Source organism: Platalea leucorodia, assembly GCF_965183815.1.
Source record: "Platalea leucorodia genome assembly, chromosome: 6".
In the NCBI taxonomy this organism is placed as follows: domain Eukaryota; kingdom Metazoa; phylum Chordata; class Aves; order Pelecaniformes; family Threskiornithidae; genus Platalea; species Platalea leucorodia.
Genome location: NC_138828.1, coordinates 31722803 through 31741180, shown reverse-complemented (window position 1 = coordinate 31741180; position 18378 = coordinate 31722803). Strand labels below are relative to the sequence as shown.

The 18378-nt window shown below is 42.0% G+C and overlaps 1 protein-coding gene across 1 annotated transcript in view; it reads right to left on the bottom strand.

Moving 5' to 3' along the window:
* EMCN (endomucin) overlaps positions 1-17809 on the bottom strand; it is a 56915-nt gene extending 39106 nt beyond the window's left edge. The window contains exon 1 of the mRNA XM_082316587.1: positions 17682-17809. Within this exon, the coding sequence (XP_082172713.1) occupies positions 17682-17742 (61 nt within the window). The 5' untranslated portion in view covers positions 17743-17809. The remainder of the gene's footprint in view (positions 1-17681) is intronic.
* Between the last annotated feature and the right edge of the window lie 569 nt (positions 17810-18378).

The window sequence follows — 18378 nt, the reverse complement described above, 5'->3', positions numbered from 1 at the left end:
CTGTATCCTAAATCTCTCAGCTTTGCCCTCACTGGTGTGACGGGGAACATCTGCTACAGCCTCCCCCCTTGGGCTGTGGGTTGTTTTCCAACAGGTATTAGTGTCTCTAAGACTAGTTTGGAAAAAAACCTGGAGCAATTAAAGGTTTTTTGCTAGCTCCTCCTCTCCTTGAGTACAACCACAGTTGCTCTGGATGTTCAGGGTGGAGGATTAACTAAAATAACTGGCTGCAGGAGTAAGCACCCTTTCTCCTGCCTTGGAGGAACAAAATGGTACTAGCTCCCTGGCTAGTACAAGCACTTCAGGAGGGGTTTTCAGCATCACCCTGATCCCGATATGTGAGGGAAAGAGGAGAATTCACAGAACATGATGGCTTGGGAAGCACTGAGTAATGACTGATTTTCCCCACTGCCTTCAACGCAGTGCTTCAGCTGTTGGGAGTTTACTGCAGTAAATGATGCCACTCTTAAAAATCCTAGGTCAAGTTAGTCGGTGGAAGTCTCCAATATTACAAAACAAACAAACCAGCCAAAAAAACCCCCCACCAATCAAAAAGCAAAACAATTTCTATATCTTCTGGCTGTGCTGAGAAGTAGTAACAGCATAACTCAACTAGAGTTTCAGCTTCAAATAAGATTTTCAGTCTTATTTCTGGGGTGTCCATATTATTATTTCTGGGGTGTCCAACTAAAAGAAGAGGGTGATGAAGGGGGTGAAAAAACTACATTGAGTCAGAAACAGTGGCATTTCACAACCATTTTACACCACTGTGAGACAAGGATGGATAGACTTGGGGAGGAAGGGATCAGCTCTGTGACTGAATGGGAGAGCAAAATGGCACAGACTAATCCCCCAGTGCTTTCAGGTTTGGAGCGTGACATCCTGTCAGGCTGCATTAGCATGCTGTAATATAGACATCGCAAAACTGAGTCAGGACAGCATGTCACTATTCTTGTGTGACTCCATTCATGGTAATATCTGCTGGCATTCTCTCTTTTTTTGGCTACAGGGCAGAACAGTCAGCTTTGTTCCCTTTGCTCAGCATGCTGCGCTCCGATTAACATTTCACGAGCACCACCCGAGGCCTGCCAGAGTCACAGATCTAACCTGGAAATAAAATAATACAGAGTACAATTGCAGGAGCTCTGCAGGCACATATTAAGGCCTAGTCAGATGAGCCCTTACAACTACTCTTCAAGCAGCGTAAGGTGTTATTGGCCCTCTTGGCACCTGCACATTTCTAGTGGGCCTCAGCTGGGTTGTTGCCCCTTCCCAGTGAGCCCCACTCTCCTGGGCATCTCCTCTAGGTACGCGGCTGCCTTTGCAATGCCTCGTCACAGCATGTGCTGGCCCAGTTTGGTATGGGTATATCCCATATCAAATTAAATCTGTTCCCTATGGGCCTGCTGCTGCCCCAGCCCTGCTCCCCAGGACACATGAATACAGTCAGGCTATGCAGAGCCCTTTGCCCAGTGCATTTAAAATACTGTTTTTCCTGCCATTTAGTTACCAGTCAGAATAATGCTTCATAACCCACACTTGAAATACTTTGCAAACAAATTTTATCCAAATAGACCAAAAAGCAATCTTGTTTCCCTAAACAACGGACATTTTTCCATCTCTTCATTCTCATTAGGAGCTGCTGACAAATCTCCTGTAACTCCCCATGCCACAAGGCCACAGCACTAAAACAGAATGTTTTTTCAACAGGGCCTACATTTCATCTGGTTTGTTTTAACATCTCTCAGTAGCTACCATGGCTGTAACACCAGCTAAATGCACTAGCTGGCCAACTAGCTCATCCCCTAACTCTTCCCTTGCTCAGCATGACTTTGTCGAAAGCCCACTGTGATACTTAGATTATTCATCCTTTAAAGGTGTTGCATTTAATAACCATGACGATAGGCTGAGATTTCCTCAAAACTAAAAAAAATTGAGATTTTAAGTCACAGTTTTGTTATGATTCACAATTTGCTGATTTTATCACAGGCCAGAGATAAACTAAGGTAAATTTGATTAGCAGAGTAGAATAAAGTGGAGTTTTATGAATTAATTGTTGTCTTAAGATAGTGAATAATTAAGTACACTTTAAAAACAACTTGAAAGCAACATGCAAAAATGCTTAAAACTAGCCAGGATTTTGGGGGGAACTGGTTGATTAAAAGAAGTGATAGAACTGGTGGCTTATTATGCTCTTATTTGCAATGTTAAGTTGTGACTAAGGGGAATCCTATGGGGGCTAAAAGCAAGAGATCAAAAATGATTGAGAAAAGAACTTTGGCCCAATTAGAGACTGTTGCTAGACAGAGAGACAGAAAGATTAATTTTCCGGCTCATGTCAGGTTGGCTGCAGCCTCAGATGACGGACAACCAATTAAGTTACAATTGTATGGTTTTCAGCAAATTTAGATGCAGCGATCCCTTTGATATGAGAGCACCTCGATGTACTCTGACATGGGAGTAGCCAAAATCTACTCGCCAGCTGCTCCCACACACAAACCTCTCCCGTTTGCCATGCTCCCTGCAATAAACTCAGCCAAAAGAGCGTAGGTGACCTGTGATGGTAGCACCCTTGTGTCTGGAGAACACGCGCAGAGCTAAAAGGTGCTCAGATGCGACACGGGGCTGAACAAAGGGATGATTTCTTTCCAAAAAGAAAAAAAAAAGTCTAAAAGTAGATAACTAGGCGAGAAGAACTGGGAGAAAGATCATAGGACAGGAAGAAGATGAGAGGGGAAGGGCAAGAGGGCTCATAAACAGTAAGACAATAAGGGTGGCAGGGAAAAACAAGAAGGAATTAAGAAGAGCTTGAAAAACATTTGACACATGGCCCCAAGACCAAAATGAAAAAAGAGGAACTGTTGGGTTTTTTTTTTCTTTCAGGTTCACAGAATTTCCCTTGATTGTCCTTTCTGGCTTGGAATTAGATGGTATGTTTGTTCTAAAATTAAAGCAACAGTGAAATCATTGGTATCTGGTCATCAGACATGATTTTGAAATGAACGAACTGAAACACTGAACTTACTTACTTTGTTTTTTGACATTCAAAAGGAGTCCCTGAATTCAGCCAGGGCTGACCAACGGCCACAATTGTCCTCAAACTGCAGCTTTTGATGCAGGCTTCACTCTCCAAGGCCTGAGCTGGGAGCTCTCATCATTTCTTCCCTCTCTCTCACTCATTATTTTTACCTTTACACTGGGAAAACTAAGATAAGCGGGTTTTGACCTTGTGTTAATTAGGTACCTGTCACTGTTATAATCAAGACAGAAAAAAAGCAGAAATGACTGTGTGATATTACATCAGTAGTTCTGTTTATACACTACAGGACACCACAGGGCACGAATCACTAAGTTTAAAACACCACATGAAACAGCTCATACAAAAGTAAATGCCAAAAAGTCAAAACAACAACATTTTTAAAGATTAATAGATTGTTCAAAATATATATTGATTATATTCATTACATGAATTTGTGAATTTAAATGCTGTCTGTTTTGGCATCAATATCTTATTTTGAAAAGAAATTATTTTTATGGAAAAGTCACTATCACTACAGAGATAGTGTGTGAAATGGCCTGTTTGACAATTTTTCACTTGACCCTGCACTAGGTAGACAGGAGCATATGTTCATATCAAAATCGCTCCATTCAGATGAACACTGGTGAGGCCACAGCTGAAGTACTTGGTCGAGTTTCAGAAAAGTGTTGAGAAGGTTGTGGGTGCCTGGAGCAGGGCTTAATTGAGAACCATAAAAACCATCAAGAGTCTAGAAAAATATGACCTCTCAGGAAGGATTGCAAAAATTGCATTTGTTTAGCTCAGAGAGAGGAAGATTAATAGGAGGCATGATAGCAGCACTGAAGTAGGTGAGGGGCTGCAACAAAGGAATAAACTTCCCATTACATCCACTGAAGATGAAACTAGAAGTAACGGACAGGGGAAATTTGGAATAGAAACTTTGCAGGTTTTCAGGTGCCTGTGTCAAGCTGATAGCCTAACAGCTGGAAGCTAGTGTTTTAACCATTTTCCTGATGAGGATGTAAGATATTCCCACTCAAAAACCAGACCAATACCCAAAAGGCTGTAGCTGGGAGCAATTACCAAAGAGGTGTCCTGAGGAAACCTGTACATGTTAATCTCCTGCTTCAAGGCTATAAAGCAGGATCTACAGGTGGCATTGTTATATTATGGTTTTTTATTGTATATTATATTATATTACGGGTTTTTGTGTGACCCTGGGCCTTTGCAATTATACACAAGTCATGGAGAAGTCAAAGTTGCTTTCTTGCTTTCTGTCTTTTCACACTATCAGAAATAAATAGTGATCTTTTTCCAGGAAGCAAATGATAATTCTGCCAGCCCCCACAACCATGATAGAGCCTCCTGTAACAGCTGCTTCAGCAGTATCTGTGGGAAGACTGTACACTTCATCTCACATTTTGTCCTTTCTGCAGAAAGTTATAGCTGTCCTTGTGAGAAAAGCTGGTACTGATATTCTCAGAGTTCCCAATAAATAGCTTCTGCCTGACAATGTACACAACCTGTTTACTCTTACCTTGGAGCTCTGTTGTCTATTATGTTTTCTCTTTCATTTATTGCTGCTTCATCTCTTCATTCTCTCATCTGATCTTTCCCCAGGCCTGGTGTAGTTCTCGCACTTCTCTTATTTCTGTTTTTAGTCCGCACCCATCTTTCTTTACTGGTTCATAACTTTCTACCCTAAACTTTGAAATAAATTTCTTTCTCCTTTCATAATGCGTTTTTGTGTAAAGGGCCCCACATCTTCCAAAGAAAAAAAAATATGGTTTGCCTAGACAAGTAGTTCATCTCCCATCAACCAGTCATTGCACAAACATTGCTCCCATGTGCGGAGAGCAAAAACAAGTTTTGGACACTGCTCAAACCCTACTTACGCCCTCCAAACAGAACTCAAGCGCACCTGAATACATTAATTTAGGGATCAAACTTAAGGTTTAATTCCTGATGTAGAAACAGGCCTTCTACATGCGCCTTCTACCTGGTGAGGTTTAGCATGTGGAAAGCTTTTGGGCTTTCCTCCTCGGTAATGTTTTGTGGAGGCCCAGGTTGCACTTCCGGCTGAGCAGGAGAAGGCAGAGTGCTATAAGCAGTGTCTGGGAAACCCGGGCTCAGTTTCCTGCACAGCTTCAGGATAATATTCTGCCAGGACCCATATAAAGTAGCTTTAAAGTAGCTGCCACCGATGCTCATGGCTGGTTTGTAACGATACGGTGCTGGCCAGCTCTCCAAGGATCTGCCCGACTTCCTGCATGCCTGTGGCATCCACGCTGCAGTACTGTGCTACCATAAATAGTGTGTGAGCTTGCCCGTTTACAGGTCTCCTGGATATATCATCACAAATAAGATAAATGGCTATGACTGAGGAATAGAGATTACTCCACCCTCCCTGGTATGTCTACGTAGAACACTACGGTTTAGTTAGTTTAAATGGAGCTTCTGGAACTTAAACTGCCTCCTTCAGATCAGCTTGGGTATTTCTCTGTATTTTGCCACGTAGACACTCCCTCTATCCCATTTTCCAATCGATAAAAGGGGAATAACAGTATGTTCTTATTTTCTAGAGGACTACAAACTGCAACACACAATGGCACCACACTCTAGCATTAATGGAGTTATGCAAGAAACAGAGATTTGCAGGTCAAGATCTCAACTGCATCTGCGGTTTTTATCATTTGGATCTTCCAGAATAATGATATGGATACAAGCTGCAACATTTGCATTTGCAACCGATCTCAGCTTTCTCAATATTTTGCTTTGTTTGGAGCATGTTTTCAGTGCAGAATCAACCCTCTGAAAATACTGCAGAAAGCTGTAACATAGGACAGACCAAGGAATGGGATTAATTTTAGATAGCTGCTGTTTATTTCCACTAGATAGAGCTTTTCTTTCCCCACATTCTAATTGCAGAATTAAGAGCTACCTAATACCAAGAGAAATGCATTGCCAGGAAATCTGCAGGTTCAAGACAGGCATGTTTCTAAGAGCAGAGGGGTTTATCTACAGTGTTTCAATAAATCTTAAGAACAGTCATCCCTGTAGTACTTTCAATTTCATCTGGGGTATTTTGTTAAGACTGAAATCATGACATGAAACATCCCAAAAATCAAACTACAGTGTTGAATTATGGTCACCGGTTAGTCGCTGGTTGGCTAAAAATGACTAATCCATACTATGCAAATTATTTAGAAAACCAGCAAGCACTGCAAAAAATCCTAGAGGAAGCATACATGCTTCCAGATCACAAAAAATTCCATTTGGGATGTACTGTTAGAAGAGGCTTAAGTGCAACTTTAACGGTATTGTTCGAAACCGCCCATTTCTTTCTTACTATTCAAAATCTCTATGACCACAAATACAAAATCTATGAATTAAACATTCAAGAATGTAAAAAAAAAAAAAAAAACCTGCAGATACTGTGTTCTAAAAGAATTAATTTGATAAAAGTAATATTCTTTCTAGTACATTTAATCCTTAAGGATTCAAGCTTTAAATCTTTCCTCTGTAGTCATATCAGCTAGATTTTAAGTGGGAATCAAGGTTCTGATGTAATCCAGTGAATGGCTGGAGCTGATAACAGTGTGTAGTAAAGGATGTTAAATTAAACAAAGCCATTTTCAAACTTCATGAATTTGAAGCAAACTCAACCTTCATGTCTTCACATTTCTTCAGTATGCTAAAGCAATACACAAGGCATGGCATGCCTCACACATACAGTCAGATGTGTTTGTAACGGTATCTGCACACAACTATTCGCGCTGTGATAGCACTTTGTGAAAGGAAAGCTGAGTCCCTAATAACGGTCCCATGCCGGATCACTGCCACTGCAATATCATCATGAGTCAGAATTGCAAAGTGTTTCTCCAGCTTGGTCTCACAATGCTTTTGCACTTCTGCAAACGCTCTTAACACAGCCTTCTGCAATATAAGTCGTTTTCCTCCTCAGGATTTTCTCTGTTGTGAGTATCTTACAATAGCAACTGGAAGGACTACGTGAACAAAGACACACCAGTCATGTTTAAGGTGAACCCCTGTGAGATGTAGTCAGATACTACAGGCAATGGTAAAAACCATAAGGCAGGGAGAGAGGCCGTGTTCTTTGCTGCCTGATGCCAACCAGCTGGAAGCCTGTGACTCCCGCTGCCTAGGGAGGTGGGAAACCACCTCCTGTTTGCCAAGCTGTTACCGTCCTTTCAGTCACGCCTCTCTTCAGCAGCAAACCGAAAACACACTATACAATTCCTACGTGTTGAGATTTTACATTTAAGTTCAACTTTCTACTTCTCCACTGTAGCTCCTGGTCCTGGTTTGCAGGCTGATGTCACAGGACAGAGACTGTAAAAGAGTGGGAAGAAACAAGGGCAGGAGCACGGGGGAAGACACCAAGGGAGGAAGGAGAAGCTCCTGGGCCAGAAGGGCATAGCACCCTCCCTGCAGAAAGCAAAAGCACCTGAAAATAGGAGAGAGAGGAAAACGTTAGGGAAGGGAGAGCATAAATCCAAAGCCCTGTAGCTGGAAACGGAGACAGGGACAGGGCTGCTCCTGTATGGCCTGGGAACGGACAGCAGCAACTGGGGCAAGATGGGACTTGGGCTCTGCAGAGGAAACGCAAACCAGGTGGGCTGGAGGCACCCGGCAGCAAGCGCTGAGGAGAGGAAGGAAAGGGAGGGAGCTGCCGCAATTTCTCCGGCAGGGAATGGGGAAAAGGCAGGAAACGCAGCTTTGGTGCCAGCACTGCCCCAGTGCTCCTCCTGCTCACCCAGGCGTGTGGCTAGCATGACCCAACACCAAGCGCGAGCAGAGAGCTGCTGGGGAATTGCTAATTCCCCAAGCAAACAGCGCTGTTTCCACAAAGCCTGCTCAAAGCACCCAGCAAAGAGCGCAGGGAGCCACCACACAGAGAAATACTGAAAAAGCAGCTGCCAAGGACTGGCCTCAGCTAACATGGTGGTAGGTTGTTGAGGGCTCCACCTCAACGAAAACAGTAATGAGAAGGGTTGGATGAGTGCCCCCGTGTTTTATTGAGTATCTGAAACAACCCAAGCACAGCACGCTTTGCCTCTCTGCACGTGCGGACATAGAAATCTGGGCACTTACCAGCCCGTTTCACGGTTTCTTTTATTGACTCAGAAGAAATGTGAACTCCCTATCAAGGTCTTTTAATCACAAGCTTTCTGTGCGCACTTTCTGCTCCTGCATGAAGCTTGGTGGATATCTTTATTACTGTGTACTACAGAGGGATGAGCACATTGTTTGCACTCCATAAAATAATAAATGTGCTCAGCATGCTCATCAGCACTCCAGCCTGCCTTGGACAAGGGCTCCAAGCTCTGTGCTTCTCTTTATTTAAACCTGTTAAACCTATTTAATAGGTTTTAATTAAACCCTTTAAAGCTATTTAAACCACCAGATTGTCACCCTTTGATGGTGATATATTTGTCTGTCCATGTGTAAGAAAAAAGGTAGGAGTTATTTTATAGTATGAAAAACAAACCGCCGCCCCCCTTGTGTTAGTCATGCTAAATCAATTTGAAAATGTCTTTAATGGGTGCAGTTTTATATAGAAAGAGCTTTTTACATATCGTGCATTGCTGATTAGAACAAGAAAAAGAAAGAAAGGAGAGCCCCTTCCCCTGCAACAGGAAAGAACAGGAGCGTTGGTGTAAGTCACCCCCACCCAGAAAGCAGAGAGAAAACTACGTCCTTCTCTGGGTAATGCTTACAATGCTTTTTCCTTACCATGCTATTTGCAAGCCTATTTTTGTTTCCCAGGAAAGAGTGTGTTTGGGTAGGGCAGATATGAAACAGCCAGAGGGGAAGCTGAGCCCAGGTCAATCGGGAGCTCTTTGCAACGTGCTGCAGTAATTAGTAAAATCATAGTTCTTCTGCTCTATGTTTGTGATCCAAATGCATCTCCAGCGACATGACTAATTGTATAATTCAGGAAAGGGTCACTGCAGTGTCTGCTATGATGTATTTATTTTTAGCACATCCCGGATCAGCCCAGACACCCATTTCAGCCACACCCGCCCATGCCACTCTGTTCCTGACAGACCTCTGAAAGCCTCTGGAGCATCAAAAACCTGTTCCCACCAGAAAACTTCTGTGGAAACACTGTAAATTGCTTCTATAATTAATGTAATTCCATGGTCAATTGAGTGAGTCCCTCTTCATCTTTTCCACACTGCTTAGAACAAAAGTTTAAATGGTACAGAATATCCCAAAGGGAAAGCCCAAAATGGGCTTTGCAAGACCAAAGTGGAGTACAGTCTCAGTGGAGTTATGTTATATGCACGGATGAAGGATATACTTTGAAAATATCTGATTTATGTAACTGGCACATAGAGCTGATGAAGACCTCCTTGTCTGTGAGTATCTTGTAAAGATGATTGAATACTCACATCATTTTGAATTTCTACCAATCTGATACAGCTGCTAAGCTCCTATGCGAAACTGAAATGCTTTTCTCACGTGCTTTACTTTCCAAAGGTGGAATTAAAAAAACAAAGTTGTTACTAAGAGAGCACTTGAAGCAGGGGGTCAGCACTGAGGACCTACACTATCAAAGAGCAGTGGGGACTGCTGCGATAGCCACGCCAGCAACCACACTGATAACCAGCTTCCTAGGGGAGCAGAAAGTAGACCATATTCAGGATGCTCAGGCTTGTCAAAAATCCGGGTCCCAGTCAGTGCACTGGGAAGTCACGGTGAGCTGGGAGCCGATCACCTCATGTTGGTGAACAGCTATAGACATCACTTGTACTTTTATTGGCAAGTAGCATAATTTTATTCCCCATGACAATTACAACTATTGTGAATGAGTTGCTCCATTCCTACTCAAACCCTTCTGCTATTCTTCTCCCTTAGCCATTTCTTCCATAAATGACCAATCCTCATTTTCCAGTTTTTGCACTTGAAAACAGTATTTTCTGCCAGTTCTTGGAAATGCAAGGTGAATGCAATTAGGGAGGAAGCAGACAGTGCATTACAAGAAAGTGTCACTAAGCCAATAAGATAAATTGTGCGCTAGTTCACCTAAATTCAACAGCATTGAGATGCACTAGCCACATGACGCCATTAGCACAGGGAATGGCTTCCAAAGGGAAATAATGGATTCCTCTGAAGCCATTTGAACTGGACAGGATAAAATGTGCAGAGAACCAAAAAAACAGTCCTGCACCAGGAGATTTTTTTGCCTCTAATACCTGTGCTGTGTCCTTCCCTTGCTGTCGTTGGCACATCTCGGGGATTGGGTTATTTGGCATAGATCTTTAATAAGTTCTTCCTCTTGTTACACACTGGAAACTACTCTAGCGAGTTGTTACAAGTGAAGCCTAACAGTTTGGTGAATACATTTGCTGCCTTCTGAACCACAGCAAATATATTAATACGCTACTCTTGTAAGAAAAAACCTTCCTAAAGAGAACCTAAAGCTGCTCTACTGTAATAGCCTTTCTGGGCAGCCAGCTTTTGGTGCTGGCTATAATTTCCAAGATCTATGTGTTTTGTGGCAAAGCAGAGTTAAATTCCATAGGATGTCCAGAAAGCTCCATAATTCAAAGAATTCAGTAGTTTTCAGAAAGATATTTTAACAGTCTTGTGCAGAAATGAGTAACTACAATTGAATTGCATGCTGGCCCCAAACATTTCCTTCGACATGCCACAGACTTCGTCCTTTACGACCATCTGTAGGAGTCAAGGGGAAATGAGGTTTAGACAACTCGGTAGGAATTTCAGAAAGTCTGTAATTCCTGGGCAAAAAAAAACCCCAAATTTTGGCTTTGGGGGACTTTGCATGGCAGTGGAAGCATTAGCCATGTATCATGTCCAAAGTCGCCCCTCTCTACGGGACGTAACACGGGGAATTTGGGGGTGAAAACATTTTAATTTCTCATTTCTTGCCAGAGAAATCCTCAGCTTTTTTTCCATTTCACCTGCCAATGTTTGGTGATATTTTTGCTTCCATAGTCTTTGAATGAGTTCGCAAACACCGATATTTACATCATCTATATTTCTGTGATATATAACCCATGCTGAGACAAGGAGAGGTAATTCATCTGTCAAAGAAAGATGATTTCAGACTGCCCTTACACTGGGATAGACAGCACCACATGCATTAACATTTTGAAGGTTATCATCAACATTGTATTTCAAGTAAAAGCCTAGACTCAATGTTGAGCATGTGACGAAGTGGGAAAACTAGTAAAAAATGAAGGAATATATGGGGCTCTGATCACTTCAAGTAATTATCATGCAATGAAAACATGCCTCAACAAATAAGTAAGGTATTTTACAGAGGAAAATAATGTGAATCCTTGGCCAGGAAGGTAAGTAAATCTCCTGGCACTGTTTTCCTCAGACTAACTAAAATCCAAAGCTTTTGCCATTCTGATCAGTTGTTGCCTGAATAGCCAAACCTGCCAAGCCCAAATATGATATTAATCTGCTGCTAGAGATTATGAAAGAAGAAATCTGCAGGAAGCATAAACATCTCATTAGTATAATCAGGGATTTAATTGATCTAACCCTAAAGTTTTGATTACACTGACACTCGTCAAATCAAGTACCACACTGAGAAATCATGACATTAAGACAAACTGAATGTGCTTTTTAGAATGTTTACATAGCTTGTAGAAATCTTCAGACAGCAAGGCTGGTGTAGTGCTCCCATCCCAGCAAAATGCGTAATTTCATTAGAGTGATAAGAAAAGGCTGAAAGGTTAGAGCAGATAAATACGATGCAAAACTATGTGTTGCTTGCTCCGTGGTTTCAGCAACCTGAGATGTGTTGCTATCTACAACATGCAGCTAACACCCAGGAGCATGTTAGTGCCATTAGAAAAAATGAGATTAAAAATTGTTGTAAAAATACTCTATTGATAAATAGGCTAGGATTTTCACCTGTACCACAGTCAAGCAAGCGTCCACTTTCCACATAGAAGCACTCAAAATCCTTGCCCTGTTACTAGTTTGAAACGTAACCTCTGGAGCATTAGCTAGTTAGTCTGGCCTGAAAGGGGCCATTGTCTACCCTGGCTGCTAAGAAAAAAAAAGATTTGGAACTAATTAGGACCCCTCCAGATCAGCCTCTAGTACATGTGTGGGTGGCATCAGAGGGCTTCCTACCCCCTTTCTACCTCTCCTGCAAGGGGACAATACCCCAGCAGATCACTCCTGCTGAATTTTGTTCCCTTAGACCCATTATATCAGCAAGTGATCATCAGAGTACAGCTTTCTCACATGGGGAGGTAGGTTCAGAAGGCACAGCATAGAGATACCATCATATTAAGTTGTGTTAAACCACTTTTCCTGTTGCAGGTAGGTCTGGTTGATACAGTGTGCCGCTGTTAGGGCATCCAGGGATCCACTGTCACAAGATGAATGCCAAGGTACTGCTACCTGATAGCTCAGGTGCTGGGACAATAACGGTGGCTTGCATGGTAGGACATGGTGCGACTCAGGGTTTTGACTCTTCTGTTTAAATCTGGGACTTAGAGTGCTAGCTGAAAGCAAACCTTCGGCTGGGGCTGCACGGCAAGAAGGCGCGTCCCCTGGGTGGTGGATAGGGGATCCCTCTCTGGAGGGTGCACCGGATAAAATTGAAGAAGGTGCCGCGAACCAACGCAGCCTAAGGGAAGGCCACCCTGACAGAAAAACCACTGGCCCTCCAAGTCATGGGGGTTGGGCAGGAGGCCAACTACCTCCTCCCGGGGAAAAAAAAAAAAAAAAAAAAAGTTACAGAAACGACGAGCATCAACTTTCAAAAAAACCCAAAATGGCGGAGATGGAGAAAATCAGTAATGAAGTGAGGAGGAGGAGATGGAATTGGATCGGTCATGTCTTGAGGAAAAAACCAACAGAAGACTGCGCTGTGGCCCTTGGGACTCCAGAGCACGCAGCCGCAGACGGATCGAAGTGGAAGAACGATGTTCGCGCCTTGTGTGCCTCCTGGCACTGAGAGAATTCAGATCAGATCAGCTGAAAGCAAAAGTAAATGTTTGTCTTCTAAGGGAGCCAGGTCTTTAATTCTTGACTTGTATTTGGAAATAACACCTGCTACATACACAAATCCAACATTGTCTCTCTGTTTACAAAATTACAAAATAAAAGCATTAAAGGGTCTTCCTTGAGTTGTCTCAGCAAAAAACACAAACACATCCCCCTCGCCCCCCTTCATAAGGAACACAAGCAATAAGGATGTCTTTCCCATGTGATTTTACTATGGGGCCTTACTCATCTTTAGACTGTGAAGTTAGCCTGGCTAACTAATGGTACCAGTTAAAAAATACTCCCTTCCCTAGGTTAAGAGTTTCTTGAAGATTATTTTTAATTTGTATTTTTGCAGTTTTTTCACATAGGACTCAGATGTATAAACAATTGGAGACCAAATTCAAGGTCCTTTCCTATTTAGAAAAAACCTACAAAACCAAACCAAAACATAAACCTCAGCAGATATTTTTTTCCTAATTTATAAAGGAGTAAAGATTAATAAGAACTCTAGGTTTTCATCCAGATAAAAGAGACAGCTAAATAAAAGAGAAACCACGCAGGTAAATTTTCAGAAGAGACAACCATTTGTTGGGCATGTCATATGGCATTATGTATTCTCAGGTTTGGAGCCAAATGCTGCGGGCAACTTGCCCTTCAAATTCAGTTTCTATTTATTTTGGCTGCAAATCATAATCTCCTTATCAAGCAGGTATCAAGCCATCTGCTTTCATCCTCAGTAAATGCACTAAACTTGCATTTCGGTTTGGGGCTAGAACAAGCAGTTTTCTTATGTCCAGTAATAAATACACCTTTAAAATCCATTAGGCAAAACTGGCCCAATATGAGAAAGCTCTAATGAATGAAAGCAATGTGGCACAAGAAAAAAAAAAAAGAAAAAAATCTGTACAGGAACAAAACTCAATTAGAGGCTACGGTAAGCGCCAGCACTACGATTTGATTTTTGAGAAAGCTATTCTTGCAAACTGCTAGGAATGGTGGAAACACCCAAAACGCATTTTTTTTTTCACAACAGAAAAACTCTCAAGACGTTCAAAGTTTGGGGTCAAGCAAGCTAAAGGTGTGAAAAAGCAGCTGGTTATCTAAAGCCTATTCACATTTCTCAAATTTTCAGAGATGAGACAACGATCCGACTGTGACAGTCTGTGCCTTGCTAATCTCTCCCAGAGCACAGCCATGAATAATAACCTAGAATGAGGGAAGACCATGCTCAGAAGCTTTAACTGCTCAAAATGGTTCAGTTAGTATTTAATTTTAAAAATGAATTTTTTAAAAGACTTGAAGGCTTGTGAGCTGAGAGCACAGAAGATGGAAAAGGCTATCCATCTCCTCTAGTTAACATCGACAAGAGCAGAGTTCAGGTGGCTGCAAATGTAGGTACTCACTACAGGAGCCCTGTTTCAGTGGAACTTTTCTCAAGCTATCAGCCTGGGAGCCAGGATTAATCTGCTGTGTTGTAGTGTTGGGGTGATACCCCCGGCTCCACAGCATCTCCTTAACTGGGAAGGGGGTTGGGAAGCACGTAACTTAGGGTTGATCCACAATGTAATGGAACAGCTCCAAATTGCTTCAGTGGCCTTTGGACTAGGCTGTCAATGCCAAGATTTGCTCCTACCTTTCCAAAATGAAAAGCACCCTTGTTTTTTTGTAGTGCCATCAATTTTGACAAGAGCACTCTTGGAGAAAGGTACTGCTAGCTGTCAACAGGGGTCACTAACCAGACGTTGATAAACCCACCTGCTGTACATCTACAATGCAAGACAGTAAGTTCCAGCTCCTACATTTGAGTGCATAACCTGAACACACCCACACTGATGCTGAGGAGCACAACCCCACACTTTTCTGCTGTCATTTCTGCCGGAAAGAACCCTGGGTGCCTGAGTGAGAAGGAAGCTGTGGTGTGCTACGAGCACTTTGTGGAGGACATCTGCTATGCCATGTAGCCATAGCCATGCTGTATTACAAGGCCAAGGCACAGGAAGATGTAACCTCTAAGCACTTACGTTATAAGCACATGCCAATTCCTCTCCTCTCATATTTTAGGAGAACAAACTTCACCTTTACACATTTTAAAAGTAATTACATCTTAATGAAGACTCAAGAGCATTTATATTTGATTACTATCCTTTGGCAATATATTCTTTGACCTGTTCCAGTGCTGTCTGTTGTTTAAAGCTGGAAATGCTATGAACCAACCAAGAAAACATTTCTATTTTTGATATGTTTTGGAGCAGTTAAGAATAAAGGGCAATATGCCAGGAGGACCGAACGCCTTGAGATGAGCATGAAGGAACTCCTGCTTTAAGCACGTCATTTAGCTCTCAAAGGGTTGAGAAAAGCCTTGAGAGGAGGCACAAGTTGTCAGGAGGCTATCGGTTTCCACATCTGTACATAACTGAGCCTCTAGTAATTAGCTGACAGAGGGTAGATCCCACCAAAACATTAGGGACTTCTGAGGATGCAAGATCCCAGGATGAATTAGAAAATTACCAAGAAAGCACTGCCAGCATACAGGCTGAAGACAAGGCATGAAATTTGGAAGCCCCACAGGAGACTTGGTACGTTCTTTACTAAGCACAATGGAAAGATCCTTGTCCACTTCTGCATGTTTTACAAAAGATACAAAGACAAGCAGATTGTGCGTATTATGTGAAGAGGCTGCAAGCCCACACATTACTTGTCTTGGTAAGCTCTGAAGACAAACTACCCCAAAACCTGGGGGAGGGAGTATTAAAACACCAGGGTGTGATTTGACTTTCTCTAAATTTTACTGAGCATAATTTTAAAATACCAACAGTGTTTCTAAGCAACTGGATAAATGTCTTACTGCTGTCTCCAATGCTCAAAAAAGGAAGACTGAGCATGAGGGAGACTGGTGTCAGCCTCCTTACCATCCATTCCTCTCTTCAGATTATAAGACCCTGCCGTTACAGCCCAGATGTGCAGGACACCTTAGCAATCACAAACAGTGGAAATCCAAAGATTTCCGTTTAGTCTCATATAACAGACAATACAACTGCTTCTGTCTTAACAGGTGATGCATGGGGTTGCCTGAAGGAAGCTTGACCAGATTATGTTCTTCTACTTTCACAAGGTAGATAGAGACATACTCCAAATTTCCCCACACACATTCTTCATTTTCTAATGTGAATTTACCAACAGAATTTCACTACCATGTCTACCTTGCAATACAGCATTTAAAAAAAATACTTTTAGAGAACTAAAATTGTTCAGAGCAAATATATCCTATATGAAATTTGCTTATTCATTGTCATCAGTTCTGTCCTGTTCATATCACGCAGAGGAGGGAAAATCCTTTTTAAAGAAAGGATTGTATAAAATTGACAGAATTCCTCCTACCTTTGCATGTTGCTTTCTGATAAGCTTTATGGACTGTTGTGTTAAATATGGTCCTTTTGATCCAACTCCACTTTGCTTTACAGAAGTTGTGAAATTAAAGGTTTAACAATGACAGGAAGGCTATTTTTGCTGGGAGTAGCAGACAGAGAATAAATATACCTCAACACAGACTTTTGGGGCTTGTACTTACTTAACACAGTTTTAAAAGCAGTTCTTTCCGTGGCACAATCTGATTTTTAATCTCCTTTATTTTTTTTTTTTTCTAACAGCAGTGAGCCCAAGCAATACCATAAGCTACACCACAAAAGACATTTCTAGATTTTAGCACGCAATGTGAGCAAAAGTTGATTAACTTTTTTTAGATCAGTTAATCTAGTATTATCAATTTTTTAACTTCTGATTCATAATATCCCTTACAGGCAATCTATAGGCATTTGTGTAAGTTTTTTTAATGAGTATTCACACCAGAAGGCCAGCAATGAAAGCAGAGATAAAAAGCAGATTTGACTTCAAATGTATCTTTTGACAAAGGTGATGATAGACTCTGGCCCTTGTTACAGTTTTTCTCACCCTTTCAGGTTTTACTAGTTAATTCCACTGTAAAAGCATGATCTTTCAAGCTAAAGAATAATGAAAACAGCAGTTCAGTGACCATATGAACACCACAAAACTTGATTAAATCTGTGCATTTGAGAATGACTTCTAGAAGATATTGCACTCAGTAACTGATATTGCACGTAGGCTTGCATCCCTCATTATTTGACACTTGATAAATGCTGTAAGCCCCTATATCTTTGGGGGCAAAACTAAGATAATTTCTGAGAGATATCCTTGGCCAAACTTATTGCTGGCATAGTGCCAGGGAAATCCATCAGGATAGATTTGATTTGCAAGAGCAGTATTTGCAAAATCTGACAGACATTTCAATTCCCCCCTTAAAGCCAGCTCTACAAAAGACTCTTTGAAATCAAAGAAGAAAAACAGAACAGAAAACCTTTGTAAATATACCTCTGATTTTAACTCCTCTCAGATTGAGGAGCTTCATGACACCTAGAAGGAGAGCTGTCACAAAAATACAATGGCAGGAAAGTTTTTCACAGAACACATATAACTCAACTACCAGTTAGTACCTTCTTCTCCTCCAACACACAGTCTTTCAATCACTGCACTAAAAAAAAAAAAAAAAAAAAAGCATCCAGCTACTGACAGCTAAGCTTTTGCTCGCAAAACACCCCAGAAATGTGACAAGTCTATCCAAAAAAGTCAAAGAACTTACCTCCCACAGTGCAAACACAGAGTACAGCTTGGAGAAAGAAGGCAATCCCCAGGAGCTTCATGCTTGGTGGTGGTGCTGCTGTCAGCTCTCCCTTGCACAGCTGGGCAGGGAGTGCTCTCTCACTCTGAGGCAGGCCTTAATTACTCCATGGAAAAAGGTGTGTAGAGACTGTGCCTAGTCACTGCCCATTCCTGCTTATTTTGGGGACTTTGATAAAGAACAGGAGGAAACACAACATACTCCCTCTGGGAGTTCAGTACGGAGGAGATTTATTGTTTCAGTCCTTACAGGAACTCCTTTTCTTTGGCAGTGAACTGTGTTTTTGTTAATACATTATTTTGTTCTTCTTCAGCCACGAGGTCAGGAAGGTTTTTTTTAAACAGAGGCAAATCTTTCTTTAGAATGTGCTATACATCACCAACTTCCATACTGTTGCTGGAGATACTTTTGAAGGGAACACTTATGAGTAGTGAGGGAGCCCAGGTAGTGGGGGATAACACAGCCAGGAATGGAGGAGCAAAACAAGCAACAGGAGCCCTCACCTGGCCCTTCTTTGTGTTGTGTAAAGTGGCTTTGGTGAAAATCACAGCTGCTTCACATTAAAGCCAGAGAGAGTGCCTCCCTGAGAGAACTGCTATCCTGCAACAGAGAGGATGCAAGCAGCCACCAGTACAGGGGGAGGAAGCAACTCCAGCAA